Genomic DNA, 21,242 nt, shown 5'->3' with positions numbered 1-21,242 from the left:
GGGGGCTGCAAAGGGGCTCAGGAGGCTTGGGGGGGCTGCAGAGGGGCTCAGGAGGCTTGGGGGGGGCTGCAAAGGGGCTCAGGAGGCTTGGGGGGGGCTGCAAAGGAGCTCAGGAGGCTCGGGGGGGGCTGCAAAGGGGCTCAGGAGGCTTGGGGGGGCTGCAAAGGGGCTCAGGAGGCTCGGGGGAGGCTGCAAAGGGGCTCAGGAGGCTTGGGGGGGGCTGCAAAGGGGCTGCAGTGCTATGGCTCAGGTGTTCTAAAGCTTTAGGGTTCATTCAGAGCTTCCACGTCCCCATTTTCATGTTTTAGGTGTGTTAAAGATTTAGGGTTTATGTTTTAGGGGGGTTAGGAGGGTTTTTTTTTTTTTTTTTTGTGGGGGAGGGGTTAGGCTTTAAGCAGTAGGTTGGAAGTTTTAGGGTCTTTAAAGGGTTTAAACATCTCCATTTCCAGGTCTTAGTTTTTTAAAGGCTCAGATTTTAAGTTTTCAGGGAGTTTTTAGGGTTTATTTAGGGCTTCATCCTCTCCATGGTTATGTCTTAGGTGTGCTAGAGGTTCAGGGTTTATGTTTGAGGGAGTTCTTTAGGGGGGTTAGGAGGTTTTTTTTTTTTAGGGTTTAAGTGTCAGGCTTTAGGGGTTTGGATTTATTTAGGGCTTCATCATCTCCATGTCTCAGGCTTTCAAGCTTTAGATCTGAAGTTCCAGGGAGATTTTAGAGTTTATTTAGGGCTTCACCATCTCCATCTCCATGTTTCAAGATTTAGATTGGAAGTCCTAGGGAGACTTTAGGGTTGATTTAGGGCTTCAACATCTCCACTGCCATGGCTCAGGTTTTAAAGAGTTCAGTTTTAAGGGTTTGTTGGTTTGTTGTTTGTTTTGGTTTTGTTGGTTTTTTTTTTTTTTTTCCCAGCTTTGTTTGCACTTCCCTTGCAGCCAGCTCAGAGCTTTTACTCCCCAGGGGAATCTTTTCCAAGCAGCTTGACAGAAAAGAACTCAAAAGCAGAGAGTAAAAGGATTCCTCTTCCATCCCCAAGTGGCTGGAGCCAACCATTCACAAAGTCAAGGTGCCACAGAAGCTCTTCAATCACATCTTCACCCAGCCAGCACTAACAGTGTCCCAGTAAGCCCAGTAAAAACCCCACACCACTAAGAAAAGTCACTTCTGTGTCTCTAAGCCCTCCTCACACTCCCTCCCCTGGCTGTTTGCTTTTCCCTCTCACCCAGGAGATTTCAGCTGCCTAAAATTGGCTTCAGCTGGCACAGGAGGAAGCTTTTACTCTCCCACTCTCCCCAGTTTCAGCCTCTGCCCAGCCCTTGGGAAGGTGCAGGAGCACAAAGAGGTTGCATTGATTTTTTTTTTTTTTTCTTCTGCTCGATTTTAGGGTAGCTTTGGTTGCGAAACCAAGAGAGGAGTTTTCACCCCCTCCTCATGAGGGGACCCCCTGACTTTGTGTCCCCTTGCAGCACACAAGGCCCAGGGTGACACCCCCAAACACTGCCAGAAAGTTCCAGCTTAGTTTGCCACTCTCTGGAACACACCAAGAAAAGTTTTTGCTTCTTTTCTGGGGAGGGGAGGGAGGGGAAGGTTTCCCATTTCTCACCACAGCCTGCCCACAGCATGAGGCCCCTCAGAGTGTTCAGGACATGAGCCAGCACCCAGAGGAGCTCCACAGATGGGTTTTGCAACCTCAAAGAGAAGAGGACTCAGCTTCTGGAGGGTCATTTTCACAACTGATTCCTTGAACTGGAATCTCTCTGCCTAGAATCAGGGAGTTGGTTGGGGTGGAGAAGACCTCTAAGGTCATCCAGTCCAACAGCAACCCAGCACCACCATGGCCACCAAACCCTGGCCCCAGCTGCCGTGGCCACGTGGTTTTGAACACCTCCAGGGCTGGGGATTCCACCACCCCCCTGGGCAGCCTCTTCCAGTGCCTGACCACTCTTGCAGGACACAAATTGTCCCTCAAGGCCAAGCTCAACCTCCCCTGCCACAGTTTCAGGCCATTTCCTCTCATTCTATCACCTGATGGTGTAGGGGTTGGAAAGGACCTCTGGAGATCATCCAATCCAACCCCCTCCTACCAAAGCAGCATCACCCAGGGCAGGTCACACAGGAGCACATCCAGATGGGGCTTGGAAGTCTCTAGAGAAGGAGACTCCACAACCTCTTTGTGCAGCCTGCTCCAGGCCTCCAGCACCCCCAAACCGAAGAACTTTCTCCTCCTCTTGAGGTGGAACCTTCTGGGTTCCAGCTTGTGGCTGTTCTTCCCTGCCCTGTCACTGGGCACCACTGACAAGAGCCTGGCCCTCACCCCTCAGATATTTATAGACATGGATCAGGTCCCCTCTCAGCCTTCTCAAGACTGAACACCCCCAGGGCTCTCAATCTTTCTTCATAGGTTATACCAGGGAAGAGCCCAACCCCCCCTGGCTGCAGCCTCCTCTCAGGAGCTGCAGAGAGCAATGAGGTCTCCCTCAGCCTCCTCTTCTGCAGCCTCCCCACCCCCAGCTCCCTCAGCTGCTCCTCCCCAGCCTCTTCTCCAGACCCTTCCCCACCTCTCTTGCCCTTCTCTGGCCCTGCTCCAGCCCTCCAAGTCCTTCTGGCACTCAGGAGCCCAACCCTGTGCCCAGCATTGCAGCTGTGGCCTCCCCAGTGCCCATTGCAGGGGCACAATCCCTGCCCTGCTCCTGCTGGCAGCACCATTGCTGCTCCCTGCCAGGCTGCTGCTGCCCTTCTTGCCCACCTGGGCACCCCCTGGCTCCCCTCCAGCTGCTGGCACCAACCCCCCCAGGTCCTTCCCCACAGGGCAGTTCCCAGCCCCTGCCCCCAGCCTGCAGCCTCCCTGGGGTTGCTGTGAGCTAAGTGCAGGATCTGAACTCTCTGAGTGCTGCAGTGGTGCTGAGTGCTCCTCTGCCTTCTCCTTTGGGACCAGTCCAGGAGCTCCTCCCCCAGCTTCAGGAGAAGTAGCCCAGGGAGGACTGAACCTCCTCTTCCTCTCCCCTTCCTCACTAATGGCACCAAACCCCCCCAGGTCCTTTCCCCCCAGGGCAGTTTCCAGCCCCTGCTGGAACACCACCACCTAAAGCTCCTGCAGGCTGTGTTTCCCCCACCTCAGTTTCAGAGAGCCAAGCAAACATTGGCCAGGCCAGCCTGAGCCCTGAGTATTAAACACAGATGTTGAAGAGTTCTTCCTCTTTTCCTTGTGAATTGGTTGAACATTTTCCTACCATGCAAAACCCTCAGGCAGCCTCCCCTTACCTAAACACTTTGCAATGTACTCAGAGCTCGAAGCCACGGAGGATCTCCCCCTCTCCCCCACTGCCTTCTTACAAAGCTGGCTCCAAATCAACATTTTCCATTCTAACCCCCCTTCCCCCACCCCAGAAAAAAAAAACCCAACAACTGTTAGTTTGGGGTTTCTTCTTTTCTGCTTCACATTTAGCTGTGTCTGTCAAAGGGTGAAGCCTTGAGCTAGCACTGCCTTGGCTGGAGGGTGGGAGCCAGCAATGGGAAGCAGCAGCCCAGAGCCAGCCCTCTGCTGAGGGCAGCTAAAGCAGGGACAGCAGGGAGGGGATTCTGCTCCCTCTGCCCTGCTCTGACCTCACCTGCAGCACTGCAGCCACCCCTGGGGCCCCCAGCACAAGGAGGGCCTGGAGCTGCTGGAGAGGGGCCAGAGGAGGTCACCAAGAGGAGCAGAGGATGGAGAACCTCCCCTGTGGGGAGTTGGGGCTGTTCAGCCTGGAGAGGAGAAGGCTCCAGGGAGACCTCAGAGCAAAATTCCAGTGCCTGAAGGAACTCCAGGAGAGCTGAGGAGGGACTTGGGACAAGGGCTGGGAGTGCCAGGATGAGGGATGATGGCTTTGAGCTGGGAGAGAGGAGATTGAGAGTGGAGAGGAGGAAGAAATTCCTTAGAGTGAGGCTGGGGAGAGCCTGGCACAGGTTGCCCAGGGAGGCTGTGGCTGTCCCCTCCCTGGAGGTGTTCAGGACCAGGCTGGATGAGGCCTTGAGCAAGCTGGGCTGGGGGGAGGTGTCCCTGGGCATGGCAGGAGGTTGGAACTGGCTGAGCTTTGAGCTCCCTTCCAACCCAACCCAGTTTGGGACTCTATGAACTCCCTGATGGAACTCACACCAGCACCAGCACCACCACCACACACGGGCAAGGTTCTCCTACTTGAAACCATTTCTCTGTTTCCTGGGCTAACTGCTGGGAGCCAAAGCTTTGGTGTTTTGCTGCAGGTTGGGCTCACAGCTCCAACAGCTTTCATTTCAGACCCATTTTGGGGTTTTGCTACCCTGCATCTGGAATTCTTTGGGTTGGTTTTGGTTTGGTTTGGTTTGTTTTTCAGCCACACCATATCTAACTGAAATGTTTCTGATGGCTCTGTGAAACCACAACCACAGATTTCCAGGTCCCAAGCTCTGCATCCTCACCTCCAGAACCACCACAGACAAATGACCCAGCCTGGCTTTTTCTCAATGTTTAAAGCCTCCTGCAGCCTTAAGAGTGACAAAAGTCAACCCTTTAGCAGTCACATCAAACAGGCCTCCACAAACCTCAAGCACATCACAGAACCTCAACCCACAAGCAAGAAGAGGCAAGAAACCACAAACCAAAAGAAAGGAAAAACAGCTCCCTCCCCCCCCCAAAAAAAAAAAAAAATCCCCAGAGAAGCTCCAGCTCTGCTCTTCAGACACTGCCTTATTCCAAGACATTCATTTCCCCACCACAAACCCTAGAAACCCCCCAAAAGATTTGATTTGCATCAAATTCCACCAACTTGGAACTGTCAACCTGAGGGTGCCAAAGCTGCTCCCAGCTTTCAGGCATGCCCCAATCACTCAGCTCAGCACTTCATGGAGAGGTGGGGGAAAAAAAAAAAAAAAAAAAAAAAAAAACCAAACAACCAAAAAATCCTTTTTGAGCAGCTCCTCCTCACATTTGGGTTGTTGCTAATCAAGAAAAACCTCAACGCAGCAGCAAAGTCAAAACCCACCCCGAGCCCCACTGCTGCTTGCTCCCTCCCAGGAGGAGGAGGAGGAGGATGATGATGGAAACCAGACCCCAGCACCAGCTACAGCAGAGCGGGGCCCATGCCAAGTGCTCAAGCTCAGGGAGCACAACCAAGCCCAAGGATCTTCCTGCCCACCATAACAACCTCACACAGGGGCTTCCTCCTCCTCCCTTCCCAAGCCTCCTGCAAGTTTCTGCCGCCTGCCAACCACACTGCTGCGGCGCACCCCGAGCGGAGTCACTCTGCACCCCCCGCCCTTCGCAGCTTGCCAAGGGTGTCACTCAGCCCACCCCAGCCCCACGGCACCCACAGACCCCTCCGGGGCCAGCCCCCAAGCCCCAACCCCACGGCACCCACAGACCCCTCCGAGGCCAGCCCCCAATCCCACGGCACCCACAGACCCCTCCGGGGCCAGCCCCCAATCCCACGGCACCCACAGACCCCTCCGGGGCCAGCCCCCAGCCCCCCGATAACCTCCCCTCGCCCCCCCCAAGCCCCCAGCCCAGCTCACCCGCCTCCTCGAAAGCCTCTACACCTTCGACCCACTCCAAAACTCCTTCAGCTCCGCCTGGGCCTCTCCCACGCGGGGCTCAGGCCAGCTCAGCCCCTCCTGAAGGCTCCCCGGACCCATCCCTCCCTCCCTCCCTCCGCCGAGCGCTGCCTCTCTCCGCGGCCCTCAGCACCCCCTGCCCGCCCCGGGGTGCCCTCAGCCCGCCTCCCTCGTCCCTCCGCGGAGCAGGCGGCGGCCCCGCCGTGCTCTCGGCAGCCTGCCCAGCCGCTGCTCACCCGGGTTGGCGGCGGTAGCTGCCATGGCCTCCGCGGGACTGGCAGCCGTCCCCCCCCCCGCCTCCCTCCTCAGCGCCGCTGCCAAGATGGCGGCGCAGGAAAACCCTCAGCGCTGCGGCGCAGTCCAACCTGCCTCCGTGGGGGCGGGGCGGCAAGCAGGCGCTGCGCTCCTATTGGTCGGGGCAGGGGGGCGGGGGGCGGTGCCAGAGCAGACAGCAGGGTTGGGTGCGCGCCTCTGGGCCCTGCCCCGGAGCGCGGAGGGGGCGTGGCTGGGGGCGTGGTTTTTGTTGAGGCGGAGTTTTTTTGGGGGCGTGGCTCCGGGAAGGGGCGGGCGTGAGGCGTGGGAAAAGGCGGGGTGGTGACGTCACGAGGGGGTGGTCGGAAAGGAAGATTTGTGCTGGGATTGGGATAGGACTGGGACTAAAATGGGGACAGATCTGGGACTGGGATCACGATCGAGACTGGGATGGAGCTGGGACAGGAACTGGGATCAGGGTTGAGACTGGGATGGAGCTGGGACAGGAACTGGGATTAGGGCTGAGACTGGGATGGAGCTGGGACAGGAACTGGGATCAGGGTTGAGACTGGGATGGAGCTGGGACAGGAACTGGGATTAGGGCTGAGACTGGGATGGAGCTGGGACAGGAACTGGGATCAGGGTTGAGACTGGGATGGAGCTGGACAGGAACTGGGATGGTGAGCTGGGATGGACTGGACAGAACTGGGATCAGGATCGAGACTGGGATGGAGCTGGGACAGGAACTGGGATCAGGGTTGAGACTGGGATGGAGCTGGGACAGGAACTGGGATCAGGGTTGAGACTGGGATGGAGCTGGGACAGGAACTGGGATCAGGGTTGAGACTGGGATGGAGCTGGGACAAGAACTGGGATCAGGGTTGAGACTGGGATGGAGCTGGGACAGGAACTGGGATCAGGGTTGAGACTGGGATGGAGCTGGGACAGGAACTGGGATCAGGGTTGAGACTGGGATAAGGCTGGCTGGAGGCTGGGTCTGGGATGGAAGTTTGGGTGGGAATTGGGACTGGAATGAAGGTTGAGAGTGGGATGAAGCCGGATTGGTACTGGGATCAGGATTGAGACTGGGATGAGGTTGGGGTGGAGGTTGGGACTGGGATGGAGGCTGAGGCAGAGACTGGAAGTGGGGATTCGGAGCGGGCATGGAGCTTGGGCTGGGACAGTAAAGCTTCAACTACTGCTGCTGCCCAGATCTCACCCCTGGGCACCCCTGGATCACTGTCAGGGCCAAGATGGGACATGGGAACCCCCTGGGGTCCTGCCAGGCACCCCTGGGCACCATGTCCCCCTTTTCCCCAACATCTGCTCCCCCAGGCACTGGCAGGATCCCAAACCTCAGCCTTTGCCACCACAAACCACCAGACAAACCCAGCCCGGGGGCACTTGTGGGGTGCCAAAGCTCCACCAAGCCAGGCTCCTCTGCTTCAAATGACTTCTTTTCTTCTTGGAGGGGGAAAATCCAAACAAATCCCGAGGGCAGGGGTGGGGATGGGTGGGTCTTGGTCTTTAAACCACTTCGGGGTTTGTTGCAAGGCCCCCAAAGGGCCAACTGGATCCAAACCCCAAAATGTTACTTTTTCAAAGAGTTTTTGCCCTGCCTTAGCCCCAGATGAGCCAAGGCTCAGCTCTGAAGTATCTCCCAGGGTGAGGAGGACCAGGCTCCTGCTGTGTTTTGGGGGTAAAGCCTCCCTGATGCTCCCCAGTTCCCTCCCCTGAGCCCTGCACGGACCCTGGAGCCTTCACCTTCCCAGCCCACCCCAGGCTGAGGGGGTGCTGGAAAGAGCTGGGGGAGAATTTAATCCTCTGGGAGCCTCTGAAAGGCAACACCAGCACCTTCCTGAAGTATTCATGAAGGCCCAAGGGATGGTGAGAGCAGGGACCCACAGCTAGGGACAGAGAGAGAGCCAGGGAGAAGGGCACAGCCTCCATCTGTCTGTCCAGAGGGAGGTAAGGAACTGCCCCACATGGGATGAAGCCAAGGCCTGGAGGGATTCCCATGGTCTGTGGGTCCAAGGAGCCACAAATGTCTCTCCTCAGCAACCAACCTTCCTCCTTTCCCAGCCCTCTTTCCTTACTGCTGGCTTTTATTTCTCTCCTGGCCTGGCTTCCAACTCCTGGGAGGGTTCAGCCAAGCCCTCGTGGCACCAAAAAGTTGGGACTGGGGGGTCCTGTGGAAGGAGAAGAACTCCACAGGGTGGCCCTGTGCCATGGCAAGGGAGGGTGTTTGGAACTAGAGGGTCTGCAAGGTCCCTTCCAACCCAAACCATTCTGGGAATCCATGAATCTGGTCCTGGGAAGGCAGGAAGCAGGGCAGGGAAGGGAGGGTGGAAGGGTGAGATAACCTTAACCTCTGACCAACCCTAACCCTGACCAGCCCTGACCCCTGACCAGCCCCTGACCAGCCCTGACCCTTGACCAACCCTGACCCTGACCAGCCCTCATCCATAACCCCTACCACCTAATCCCCAACCCCTGACCAACCCATAACCCTAAACCCTAACCTCTAACCCACCCCTAACCCACCCCTAACCCTTAACCCACCCCTAACCCTTAACCCCTAACCAACCCCAACCAACCCCAATCAACCCCAACCCCTACCCAACCCCTAACCAACCCCCAACCAACCCCTAACCCCTACCCTAACCAACCCTAACCAAGCCCAACCCTAACCAAGCCCAACCCCTAACCAAGCCCAACCCCTAACCAAGCCCAACCAGCCCTAACCAGCCCCTAACCAGCCCCTAACCCCAACCCTAACCAACCCTAACCCTAACCCCAACCCTCCCCAACTCTCCTCCCCAGCACCAGCAGCTCAGCTCCTGCCTATCCCACCTCTGCCTCCCTACCCCTCCTCCCCCTCAAAACCAGCAGCTGGGCAGCAGGGGGGGGGAGGTCCCACACCTGAGGGACAGCCCCATGGAGACCCCCACGGTGGTGCCAGCAGTGGACGTGGACAAGGGCTTGGCCATGGCCTTCGTGGTGCTGACCTTCCTCTTCCTCCTGGCCATGCTGGTTCGCTGTGCCAGGCTGATCCTAGACCCCTACAGTGCCATCCCCACCTCCACCTGGGAGGAGGAGATCAGCTGAGGGCTGGGGCCAGCTGCCCCCACCCCCAGCACGCCCCCAGCCCCCAGCCCAGCCCCCCGACCACCCCCCAGCCCACCCCAGCACACCAAAGCCCTCAGCCCCTGCACCAGAGCCACCCAGCACCTTCCCTAGACCCCCCCCCCAGCACCCTCAGTGCTCCCCATTGCCACCCAGCTCCTTCCCTAGATCCCCCCCAGCACCCTCAGTGCTCCCCATTGCCACCCAGGACCCTCAGAGCCACTCAGCACCTTCCCTAGACCCCCCTCCAGCACCCTCAGTGCTCCCCATTGCCCCCCTAAGCCCCTCCAAGCCCTACCACCTCTGAGCCACCAGTACCCCCAGGTCCCATTCCCCCTCCCCAGACACCACATCAGCTCCAGGGCTGCCTAGCACCCCCTCAGGGCCTACCTGACTCCCTGCCTGGCCCCCTCCCAGCCAGCCAGCCAGCCAGCCAGCCCGCCCTCCCTCCCTCCCTCCCTCCCTCCCTCCCTCCCCGGCCCGTTCCAGCCCCCCCCACTTCTCCTTTTCCAGAGCGCGGCCCCTTTAAGAGCCTCTGGCTGCGCCCCTGCGCGCATGCGCAGTGCCGCCGGCGGGGGGAGCGGGGCAGTGTTTTACCGGAAGTGACATCCGAGCGCTTCCGGTTTGCGCTCGGCCCCCGGCCGGTGCCTCCTTTCTGCTCCTGCGCCCCGGGCCGCGGTGAGTGCGGGGTGCTCCTGGGGGCTGAGAGGAAGGGGAAGAGGAAGGGGCAGGGGCAGGGGAAGGAGATGGGGAAGGGGAAGGGCGGCGCGGGAGGCAGCGGGGGCGAGGGAGGCAGCGCGGCTGGGGGCAAAGGGGAGGCTGTGCGGCAGGGCATGGCGGGGTGGGGGCTGCTGGGGAGGCGAATGGGGAGCAGAAGGCGCTGGGGGGCGGCAAGGGGAACCGGGCGGGGAGGTGTGGGAGGGGACCCTGAGACCAGGGCTGGGCTGCGGGGCAGGGGGATCGGGGGAGGACTCGGGGGCCAGCGGGGAGGAGGGGGGTGAGGCAGAGGGGGGTTGGGCAGGGGAGTGTGGGGCTGAGAGGGGCAGGGGAGGTGGGGTGAGGGCTCTCGGAGGGTGCTGGGGTGAAAAGAGAGCAAGAGGAGCTGGCCCGGGAGGGTTCTGAGGGGCAGGTCAGGAATGGGGGGCTGTGGGTGTGGGACTTTGGCAGCAGCTGATCCACACATCAGGGTGTAAGAGAGAGGCTGAGGGAGCCGGGAGCGGGGGGCGGGAGGGTGGAGAGGGCTTGGGCTGCAGGAGGGCTTGGGGGGCTGCCAGGGGCCCCTGGGGTGCAGCTGGGAGGTGTCTGGGGGGGGCTGTGCAATCTCTTTGCAGGAAAGCAGCCAGAAGGGGAATGTGGGCAGGGGGGAAGCTGCATGGGGCTGGAGAGAGAAGGGGGAGGTGGGACAGGGAAAGCAGAGGAGCAGGAGGTGATAGGGAGGAGGGGGGAGAGCAGATGATCCTTGGGGTCCCTTCCAAGCTGTGATTCTGTGAGTGAGCTGAGAGGGGACTCAGGTAGAGGGAAGCTGAGGGGAGAGCAGAGAGCACAGGGGGAAGGTGTCTGAGGGGTGGGCAGGGGGAAGGTGTGGAGGGGTGGGCAGGGGGAGGTGTGTGAGGGGTGGGCAGGGGGAAGGTGTGTGAGGGGTGGGCAGGGGGAGGTGTGTGAGGGGTGGGCAGGGGGAGGTGTGTGAGGGGTGGGCAGGGGGAGGTGTGTGAGGGGTGGGCAGGGGGAGGTGTGTGAGGGGTGGGCAGGGGGAGGCTTGGAAGTGGTGCAGCCTTGGAGGGGTGGTCTGCAGGCCCAGCTCAAAGGGGGACGTGGGGGCTGGAGACCATCAGGGCCCTTGACCACCACAAGCAGGGGGAAGGGAAGAGCTCCTCTGGGGGTTGCTGTGGGGCAGTTGGGAAGATCTCTGTGTGGATTCTCTCCTGGCTTGAGGCAGAGGGTTGGGAATTCTCTGCAGCTCTGGAGGGGGAGGAGAAGGCAGTGAGGTGGTGAAGCTTAAAGCTGCTCCATGCAGAGCTGAGGGGAAGCCCCAGGGGTCCCTGGCTGGCCGCCTGGCTCCGTGGTTTGCTCACCCTTGGCTTCCTTTTGGCTCCTTCACACCCCACAGAGCTTTCCTCTTCCTGCCTGGGCTCTCAGCTGCTCTCAGCTCAGAGGCTGTGCTGCAGCAGGGAGGTTCCAGCAGCCCTTTCCCCTCCCTTCCCGGGCAGCTCGGCAATGGATTCGCAGGAGATCAGAGAGCTGCAGCAGGAGGTGATGGAGGAGCTGGGGATCTCCATGGAGGAGCTCCAGGAGATCATTGACAAAGAGCTGGAGAAGTTTGAGGGTGTGAAGCAGAGGAAGCAGCAGCTGGAGGAGCTGGAGCAGTGTGTGAAGCAGAAGGAGGAGGAGGTGGCTGGAGTCGACCGGCTCTTCGATGACGCTTCCAGGTGGGAAGCTCTTGGAATGCCAGAGCCTGGGCAGGTGCCCTGCTGCTGCTGCCCCTTCCTCTTCACTCTGCACACACCCCTGGGGTTCAGCAGCAGCTCCTCTGAGTGGGGCTCTGGAGGGAGGAGGGAAGATGCTTCCCCTGAGGGGGGTTAAGCCAAAGGCTCTTCCCTCAGCTTGTCAGGGCTGGGATCCCTCAGCAGTTCCTGCTTGGTGCTGTGCTGGTGTGGGATGGGCACCTGGGCTCAGCTGGGGGCTCCTGGTCCAGAGATCTGAGCTCAGCTGGGGGCTCCTGGTCCAGAGATCTGAGCTCAGCTGGGGGCTCCTGGTCCAGAGATCTGAGCTCAGCTGGGGGCTCCTGGTCCAGAGATCTGAGCTCAGCTGAGGGCTCCTGGTTCAGAGATCTGAGCTCAGCTGGGGGCTCCTGGTCCAGAGATCTGAGCTCAGCTGGGGGCTTCTGGTCCAGAGATCTGAGCTCAGCTGAGGGCTCCTGGTCCAGAGATCTGAGCTCAGCTGAGGACTCCTGGTTCAGAGATCTGAGCTCAGCTGAGGACTCCTGGTTCAGAGATCTGAGCTCAGCTGAGGGCTCCTGGTCCAGAGATCTGAGCTCAGCTGGGGGCTCCTGGTCCAGAGATCTGAGCTCAGCTGGGGGCTCCTGGTTCAGAGATCTGAGCTCAGCTGAGGACTCCTGGTTCAGAGATCTGAGCTCAGCTGGGGGCTCCTGGTCCAGAGATCTGAGCTCAGCTGGGGGCTCCTGGTTCAGAGATCTGAGCTCAGCTGAGGACTCCTGGTTCAGAGATCTGAGCTCAGCTGGGGGCTCCTGGTCCAGAGATCTGAGCTCAGCTGGGGGCTCCTGGTTCAGAGATCTGGGCTCAGCTGAGGGCTCCTGGTCCAGAGATCTGAGCTCAGCTGAGGACTCCTGGTCCAGAGATCTGAGCTCAGCTGAGGGCTCCTGGTCCAGAGATCTGAGCTCACCTGGGGGCTCCTGGTCCAGAGATCTGAGCTCAGCTGAGGGCTCCTGGTCCAGAGATCTGAGCTCAGCTGAGGGCTCCTGGTCCAGAGATCTGAGCTCAGCTGGGGGCTTCTGGTTCAGAGATCTGAGCTCAGCTGAGGACTCCTGGTTCAGAGATCTGAGCTCAGCTGAGGACTCCTGGTTCAGAGATCTGAGCTCAGCTGGGGGCTCCTGGTCCAGAGATCTGAGCTCAGCTGAGGACTCCTGGTTCAGAGATCTGAGCTCAGCTGGGGGCTTCTGGTCCAGAGATCTGAGCTCAGCTGAGGGCTCCTGGTCCAGAGATCTGAGCTCAGCTGAGGACTCCTGGTCCAGAGATCTGAGCTCAGCTGAGGGCTCCTGGTCCAGAGATCTGAGCTCAGCTGGGGGCTTCTGGTTCAGAGATCTGAGCTCAGCTGAGGACTCCTGGTTCAGAGATCTGAGCTCAGCTGAGGACTCCTGGTTCAGAGATCTGAGCTCAGCTGGGGGCTCCTGGTCCAGAGATCTGAGCTCAGCTGAGGACTCCTGGTTCAGAGATCTGAGCTCAGCTGGGGGCTTCTGGTCCAGAGATCTGAGCTCAGCTGAGGGCTCCTGGTCCAGAGATCTGAGCTCAGCTGAGGACTCCTGGTCCAGAGATCTGAGCTCAGCTGAGGACTCCTGGTCCAGAGATCTGAGCTCAGCTGAGGGCTCCTGGTCCAGAGATCTGAGCTCAGCTGAGGGCTCCTGGTCCAGAGATCTGAGCTCAGCTGGGGGCTCCTGGTCCAGAGATCTGAGCTCAGCTGAGGGCTCCTGGTCCAGAGATCTGAGCTCAGCTGAGGGCTCCTGGTCCAGAGATCTGAGCTCAGCTGAGGGCTCCTGGTCCAGAGATCTGAGCTCAGCTGAGGACTCCTGGTTCAGAGATCTGAGCTCAGCTGAGGACTCCTGGTCCAGAGATCTGAGCTCAGCTGAGGGCTCCTGGTCCAGAGATCTGAGCTCACCTGGGGTCTTCTTGCCCACTCACCTGGGCTCACCTGGGGTCTTCTTGCCCACTCACCTGGGCTCACCTGGGGTCTTCTTGCCCACTGAGCTGTGCTCAACTGCATTCAGCAGAGTGTGTCCAGCAGATCCAGGGAGGTTCTCCTCCCACTCTGCTCTGCCCTGGGGAGACCTCACCTGGAATATTGCATCCAGCTCTGGGCTCCCCAGGTCAGGAGGGACAGGGATCTGCTGGGGAGAGTCCCAGGGAGGGCTGCAAGGATGAGGAAGGGCCTGGAGCACTGCCTGGGGAGGAGAGGCTGAGAGCCCTGGGGGTGGTTAGTGTGGAGAGGAGAAGGCTGAGAGGGATCTGATCAATGCCTAATCAATAGCTGAGGGCTGGGGGTCAGCAGGGAGGGGCCAGGGCCAGGCTCTGCTCAGCTGTGCCCTGGCACAGGCCAAGGGGCACTGGATGGAAACTGCAGCCCAGGAGGTTCCAGCTCAGCAGGAGGAGGAACTTCTGCCCTGGGAGGCTCCCAGAGCCCTGGAGCAGGCTGCCCAGAGAGGTTGTGGAGTCTCCTGCCCTGGAGCCTTCCCAGCCCCCTCTGGATGTGTTCCTGTGGGACCTGTGCTGGATTCTGTGCTCCTGCTCTGGCAGGGGTAGGGTTGGACTCGAGGATCTCCAGAGCTCCCTTCCAACCCCTCACATCCTCAGATCTGTGATCCTGTGATCTCCTTCCCTTTCTTCCTCACTTCTTGGGATCCTGTGACCTTGTCTCTCCTGATCCACTCAGCTGGGCTCACAGGGCCTGTCCCTGTCCCCTAGAGCCATTGACAAATGTGAGCTCCTGGTGAAGGATCTTTACTCCAAGCTGGGCCTCCAGTACCGGGAGAGCAGCTCCGAGGACGAGGACTCAGCTGCCAAGGCCATGGAAGTGATTGAGATCCCGGATGAGGAGGAGGATGATGATGTCATGAGCATGGACTCAGGCTGGAAGCACAGTTGAGTATCTTCCTTGCATCACACAGCACTGAGGGGAGGGATGGAGACCTGAGGATGGCCTGGAGGGGCTTGGGAATGAGAGGGACCAGAGGGAGGATGGTGTAAAGTTGGAGCAGGTAGGAGCCAGCAGCTCCTGAGGAACATCTCCTGCTGTGTGGGCAGCCAGAAATGCCAATGCTTGAGTTGGCTTGAGAAGGCTTCTGAATGGAGGCTTTCCTCTGCCCCTTCTTCTTTAGATCTCCACCAGGAGGGATTTTTAAAACCACTTTTTTGTCCTTCTCTTTAACCACAGCCAGCAGCAATCCCAAGATCAGCAAGGATCAGAATCTGGTGAGTTGGGGAAGCTCTGACTGCAGCCTGCTTCTGAAGCAGGGCTCTGCTTGGAAGGCTTAGGACAGCAAAAAAGAGGCACAAAGCTCTTCATCTTTTCTCTCTCCTTCCTCCTCCTCCTCCTCCTCCTCCTCTCTTCCTCCTCCTCCTCCTCCTCTCTTCCTCCTCCTCCTCCTCCTCTCTTCCTCCTCCTCCTCCTCCTCTCTTCCTCCTCCTCCTCCTCCTCTCTTCCTCCTCCTCCTCCTCCTCTCTTCCTCCTCCTCCTCCTCCTCTCTTCCTCCTCCTCCTCCTCCTCTCTTCCTCCTCCTCCTCCTCCTCTCTCCTCCTCCTCCTCCTCCTCTCTTCCTCCTCCTCCTCCTCCTCTCTTCCTCCTCCTCCTCCTCCTCTCTTCCTCCTCCTCCTCCTCCTCTCTTCCTCCTCCTCCTCCTCCTCTCTTCCTCCTCCTCCTCCTCCTCTCTTCCTCCTCCTCCTCCTCTCTTCCTCCTCCTCCTCTCTTCCTCCTCCTCCTCCTCCTCTCTTCCTCCTCCTCCTCCTCTCTTCCTCCTCCTCCTCCTCTCTTCCTCCTCCTCCTCTCTTCCTCCTCCTCCTCCTCTCTTCCTCCTCCTCCTCCTCCTCTCTCTTCCTCCTCCTCCTTCTCTTCCTCCTCCTCCTCCTCCTTCTCTTCCTCCTCCTCCTCCTCCTCTCTTCCTCCTCCTCCTCCTCCTCTCTCCTCCTCCTCCTCCTCCTCTCTTCCTCCTCCTCCTCCTCCTCTCTTCCTCCTCCTCCTCCTCCTCTCTTCCTCCTCCTCCTCCTCCTCTCTTCCTCCTCCTCCTCCTCCTCTCTTCCTCCTCCTCCTCCTCCTCTCTTCCTCCTCCTCCTCCTCTCTTCCTCCTCCTCCTCCTCCTCTCTTCCTCCTCCTCCTCCTCCTCTCTTCCTCCCCTCCTCCTCCTCTTCCTCCCTCCTCCTCCTCCTCTCTTCCTCCCCTCCTCCTCCTCTCTTCCCTCTCTTCCTCCTCCTCTCTTCCTCCTCCTCTCTTCCTCCTCCTCTCTTCCTCCTCCTCCTCCTCCTCTCTTCCTCCTCCTCTCTTCCTCCTCCTCTCTTCCTCCTCCTCCTCCTCCTCTCTTCCTCCTCCTCCTCCTCCTCTCTTCCTCCTCCTCCTCCTCCTCTCCTCCTCCTCCTCTTCTCCTCCAGCTGCGGGAGGCCATGGCTGCCATGAGGAAGTCTGCCCAGGATGTTCAGAAGTTCATGGATGCTGTCAACAGGAAAGCAAATGGCCAAGATGCACAAAAAGGTGAGAGCCCCCCCCGGGGCTGCCTCCCCTCTGTGTGTCCCTCATGGAACCACAGAGCCAGGGAATGGTGGAGGTTGGAAGGGACCTCTGGAGGTCAGCCAGGCCAAGCCCCCTGCCAGGGCAGGGGCACCCAGGGCAGGGCACACAGGAACACAGGAAAGGCTCCAGAGCAGGAGACTCCACAACCTCTCTGGGCAGCCTGCCCCAGGGCTCCCTCACCTTGGGCCTGCCTGGTTTGCCTTCTGAAGAAGCAAATCTCTTGTTCCATAGTCATGGAAAGGGTTGGGTTGGAAGGGAGCTCAAAGCTCAGCCAGCTCCAAGCCCCTGCCATGCCCAGGGACACCTCCCACCAGCCCAAGGCCTCATCCAGCCTGGTCCTGGAACACCTCCAGGGAGGGGGCAGCCACAGCCTCCCTGGGCAACCTGTGCCAGGCTCAGCCTCACTCTCAACAATTTCTTCCTCCTCTCCACTCTCAATCTCCTCTCTCCCAGCTCAAAGCCATTGTCCCTCAGCCTGGCTCTCCCAGCCCCTTTCAGAATTCCCTCCCCAGCTCTCCTGGAGCCCTTCAGGCACTGCAAGGCTGCTTTGAGCTCTCCCTGGAGCCTTCTCCTCTCCAGCCTCAACAGCCCCACAGGGGAGGTTCTCCATCCTCTGCTCCTCTTGGTGACTTCCTCTCCAGGCTCAACAGCCCCAACTGGAATCCCCCTGCTGGAAAGACCTCTTAGGACACATCCAGCTCAAATTCCTCCTTTCCTTGAAGACCTTCCCGAGTGGTGCAGGTTCCACAACATCACAAAAGCTTTTCCATGAGCTTTAGCCCTCACTGGGGATTGTTCCCTCCTGTAAAACTTGGGGTGCTGAGGCTGAGTGGGGTGAAGGGAAGCCAGGAGCCCTCAGCTTGGATCCAGCAGATGTTCTTCCAGATGTGTACAGCAGAGGGAGAGCCTCTGGGGCCATTTCTAACTCAACTTCTCTTCTTCCTTCGGGTAGCTGCACAAACCCCTCAGGAAACTCCTGGCCCTGTCCAGCCCCTTGGCTCTGCAGCAACTGGGAGTGACCTCAGCAATGATGGAGACCTGAACCTTGGCATGAGGATCTTGGGCAAGAAGAGAACCAAAACGTGGCACAAAGGGACCCTCATTGCCATCCAGACCGTGGGTAGGTGCCAGGCTTGCTGCCACCACTCTGCCTGGGGCTTGCCCTAAGCTGTGGGTGGGTGGTGGCCATCAGCCAGGGAGGGACATCTCCCACCAGGGTGTCTGACCTTCCAAGGGCACTGCTGGGAGGCTTTGCAGTGAGTTCAGAAGGGTGCAGGGTGTCAGGCTGGGCTGAAAGAGCAAAAGCTAAAGGGCAGTGGTGCCCAAGGGGCAGTGGGCACAAACTGGAACCCAGGAGGTGCCATCTCAAGTGGAGGAGAAAATTCGTTGGTGTGAGGGTGCAGGGACTCTGTGAAACCCTCCCTGCCCTCTGAGAAAGATCCAGCAGGTGGCACAGCTGAGTCTGGGAGAAGGAGCTGGGAAGCTTCAGGGACAGCAAGGAGCCCCCAAGGGTGTGCTGGGGGCAGTCAGCAGAGTGTGGGCAGCAGGGCAAGGGAGGTTCTGCTGCCCCTCTGCTGTGCTGTGCTGTGCCCTGCTGAGGACCCCTGTGGAGTGCTGGGGCCAGTGCTGGGCTCCCCCCAGTTGCAGAGGGCCTGGGAGCTCCTGGAGAGAGTGCAGGGGAGGCTGGGAAGCTGCTGAGGGGCCTGGAGCAGCTGTGTGAGGAGCAAAGGCTGAGAGGCTGCAGAAGAGCAGCCCCAGAGGGGAGCTGCTGAGTGCTGAGCAAGAGCTGAAGGGGCTGTGGGGGGCAAGAGGCTGGGGCTGGCATCTGCTGAGTGGTGCCAAGGGGCAAGGGGCAGAGAGTGGAGGGCAGGAGGTTGGAGCTGAGCAGGAGGAGAAAGTTGTTTGGGGTGAGGCTGCTGGAGGCCTGGAGCAGGCTGCCCAGAGAGGTTGTGGAGTCTCCTGGTGTGGAGAGCTTCCAACCCCCCCTGGGCACTGTGCTGCTGGGCACAGCTGGGGGTGCCCTGCTGGAGCAGGGGGGGGTTGGAGGAGATGATCTCCAGAGCTCCCTTCCCAACTCCTCCATCCTGGGAACTGTGATCCTGGCCCAGAGGTGAGCAGATGAATTAAGAGCAGAGGCAGCTCTGCTCAAGGGCTCCTCTGGCAGCATCAGAGGCTGGGTTGTGGGGTTGAAGGAGGAGAGGTCTCCCTGCTTACCCTGTTGGCAGACACTCCTCCAGCCTCTTGTGCTGGTATCCTGAGTTGGGGTTGATTTGCCCTCCTGGGGTGCAGCCACTGGCCTGCACTGTCAGCTGGTGGCAGGCACACTTGGATCTGCAGGACAGAAAAACCCAAGCCCAGCCCCTGGGGTTAGTTTGGCACTGCAGAGATGGACACAGAGAGCTTGAGGGCTTCAGTTTTGGGCTCCTCACTTCAGGAAGGACATTGAGGAGCTGGAGCAGGTGCAGAGAAGGGCAAGAGAGGTGGGGAAGGGTCTGGAGAAGAGGCTGGGGAGGAGCAGCTGAGGGAGCTGGGGGTGGGGAGGCTGCAGAAGAGGAGGCTGAGGGAGACCTCATTGCTCTCTGCAGCTCCTGAGAGGAGGCTGCAGCCAGGGGGGGTTGGGCTCCCAAGGTACAAGGGACAGGAGCAGAGGAGATGGCCTCAAGCTGCCCCAGGGCAGGTTCAGGGTGTCCATGAGGACCAATTTCTGCCCCTTGAGGGTTGTCCAGGCCTGGCCCAGGCTGCCCAGGGCAGTGGTGGAGTCCCCATCCCCGGAGGGGTTCCCAAGCCCTGGAGCTGTGGTGCTGAGGGCCATGGCTTGGTGGTGCCCTGGGGCAGTGCTGGGTTCATGCTTGGACTCCATGACCTCCAAGCTCTCCTCCAGCCCAAACCATTCCCTCCCTCCCTGACTGTCCTCTGCTGGCAATGCCCTGGGCAGTGCTGGGTTAAGATCTGAGCTCCACCACATGCCAGGCCTCTTGCAACCACAGGGGTTTGATGGGTGGACCACGAGATGGATAAAGAACTGGTTTGATGGCTGCACCCCAAGAGTGGCTGTCAATGGCTCCATGTCCCAGTGGAGGCCAGGGACAAGTGGAGTCCCTCAGGGATCAGTCCTGGGACCAGGCTTGTTCAGCATCTTTGTCTGTGCCATGGACATGGCACTGAGTCCACCCTCAGCAGGTTTGCTGATGGCACCAAGGGAAGGGATCCATCCAGAGGGACCTGGAGAGGCTGGAGGGAAGGGATCCATCCAGAGGGACCTGGAGAGGCTGGAGGGAAGGGATCCATCCAGAGGGACCTGGAGAGGCTCGAGGGAAGGGATCCATCCAGAGGGACCTGGAGAGGCTGGAGGGAAGGGATCCATCCAGAGGGACCTGGAGAGGCTGGAGGGAAGGGATCCATCCAGAGGGACCTGGAGAGGCTGGAGGGAAGGGATCCATCCAGAGGGACCTGGGCAGGCTGCAGAGCTGGCCCCAAGCCAACCTCAGGAGGTTCAACAAGGCCAAGGGCAAGGTCCTGCAGCTGGCTCAGGGCAATCCCAAGCACTGCTACAGGCTGGGCAGGGAGTGGCTGGAGAGCAGCCCTGGAGAAAAGGCCTTGGGGGTGCTGGGGGAGGAGAAGCTCAACAGGAGCCCCCAGGGAGCACTTGCAGCCCAGAGAGCCAAGCAGAGCCTGGGCTGCAGCAGGAGAAGTGTGGCCAGAGGGGAGGGAGGAGATTCTCCTCCTCTGCTCCACTCTGCTGAGACCACTCCTGGAGCTCTGTGTCCAGTTCTGGAGCCTCTGTTCCAGGAGGGATCTGGAGGGGCTGGAAGGTGTCCAGAGAAGGAGCACGAGGAGGAGCAGAGGGCTGGAGCTGCTCTGCTCTGGAGACAGCCTGAGAGAGTTGGGGTTGTGCAGTGTGGAGAGGAGAAGGCTCCCAGGAGACCTTCTGGTGGCCTTGCAGGATCTGAAGGGGGCTCCAGGAAAGCTGGGGAGGTGCAGATCAGCTCCAGAGCTCCCTTCCCACCCCCCCAGGCTGTGACCTCTCTTGCAATGTCTTGCAGGTGCTGGCAAGAAATACAAAGTGAAGTTTGACAACAAAGGGAAGAGTTTGCTCTCTGGCAACCACATTGCTTATGACTACCACCCCCTGCCTGACAGGCACCATGTGGGCAGCAGGGTGGTGGCAAAGTACAAGGACAGGAACCAGGTCTGGCTCTATGCTGGCATCGTGGCTGAGACCCCCAATGTCAAGAACAAAGACAGGTACCCATCCCCCTCCCCACCCCTGCTCCTCAGCCTCTCTCCCTTTTGGGCTGGTTTGGGTTTTCAAGAAGGGAAAAGCTCAGTTTGTGTCTTTGCTGCTCTGGCAGCTAAGCTGCACCCTCAGGAAGTTTGCAGGTGGGGCTGAGCTGGGTGGGAACTGAGCTGCTGGAGGCTTGGAGGCTCTGCAGAGGGCCCTGGGCAGGCTGGAGCCAAGGCTGAGCTCCATGGGAGGAGGTTCAACAAGGCCAAGGGCTGAGTCCTGCCCTTGGCTCACAGCAACCCCAGGGAGGCTGCAGGCTGGGGGCAGGGGCTGGGAACTGCCCTGTGGGGAAGGCCCTGGGGGGGTTGGTGCCAGCAGCTGGAGGGGAGCCAGGGGGTGCCCAGGTGGGCAAGAAGGGCAGCAGCAGCCTGGCAGGGAGCAGCAATGGTGCTGCCAGCAGGAGCAGGGCAGGGATTGTGCCCCTGCAATGGGCACTGGGGAGGCCACAGCTGCAATGCTGGGCACAGGGTTGGGCTCCTGAGTGCCAGAAGGACTTGGAGGGCTGGAGCAGGGCCAGAGAAGGGCAAGAGAGGTGGGGAAGGGTCTGGAGAAGAGGCTGGGGAGGAGCAGCTGAGGGAGCTGGGGGTGGGGAGGCTGCAGAAGAGGAGGCTGAGGGAGACCTCATTGCTCTCTGCAGCTCCTGAGAGGAGGCTGCAGCCAGGGGGGGTTGGGGAGGGACAGGACCAGAGGAGATGACCTCAGACTGCCCCAGGGGAGCTTCAGGTTGGCCTTGAGGAACAATTTGTGTCCTGCAGGAGTGGTCAGGGCCTGGCCCAGGCTGCCCAGGGAGGTGGTGGAGTGCCTGTCCCTGGAGGGGTTCCAGAACCCTGTGGCCATGGCACTTGGGGCCAGGCTTTGGTGGCCAGGCTGGGGTTGGATTTCTGCTTGGACTCAGTGACCTTGGAGGTCTTCTCCAACCCACCCACCTCCATGATTCTCTTGCACTTCTTCTCAGCCCTTCCCAGGGCTGCAGCTCTGAGTGGTGTCTCTTGAGTCTTGCTTATCTCTGAGA

At 59.8% G+C, this 21,242-nt stretch overlaps 2 protein-coding genes across 2 annotated transcripts in view; one reads left to right on the top strand and one right to left on the bottom strand.

Annotated features, from left to right (window-relative positions):
• ARNT (aryl hydrocarbon receptor nuclear translocator) overlaps positions 1 to 5,828 on the bottom strand; it is a 46,773-nt gene extending 40,945 nt beyond the window's left edge. Inside the window, exon 1 of the mRNA XM_054396921.1 lies at positions 5,796 to 5,828. Within this exon, the coding sequence (XP_054252896.1) occupies positions 5,796 to 5,820 (25 nt within the window). The 5' untranslated portion in view covers positions 5,821 to 5,828. The remainder of the gene's footprint in view (positions 1 to 5,795) is intronic.
• A 5,283-nt stretch (positions 5,829 to 11,111) lies between these two features.
• Positions 11,112 to 21,242, top strand: part of SETDB1 (SET domain bifurcated histone lysine methyltransferase 1) — a 42,551-nt gene continuing 32,420 nt past the window's right edge. The window contains 6 exon segments of the mRNA XM_054397018.1: positions 11,112 to 11,363; positions 14,130 to 14,310; positions 14,616 to 14,636; positions 15,807 to 15,906; positions 16,898 to 17,065; positions 19,989 to 20,190. Of these exon segments, the coding sequence (XP_054252993.1) occupies positions 11,152 to 11,363; positions 14,130 to 14,310; positions 14,616 to 14,636; positions 15,807 to 15,906; positions 16,898 to 17,065; positions 19,989 to 20,190 (884 nt within the window). The 5' untranslated portion in view covers positions 11,112 to 11,151.

This window comes from Indicator indicator, chromosome 40, assembly GCF_027791375.1.
Source record: "Indicator indicator isolate 239-I01 chromosome 40, UM_Iind_1.1, whole genome shotgun sequence".
Classification (NCBI taxonomy): domain Eukaryota; kingdom Metazoa; phylum Chordata; class Aves; order Piciformes; family Indicatoridae; genus Indicator; species Indicator indicator.
This window is presented reverse-complemented; position numbering and strand designations above follow the sequence as displayed.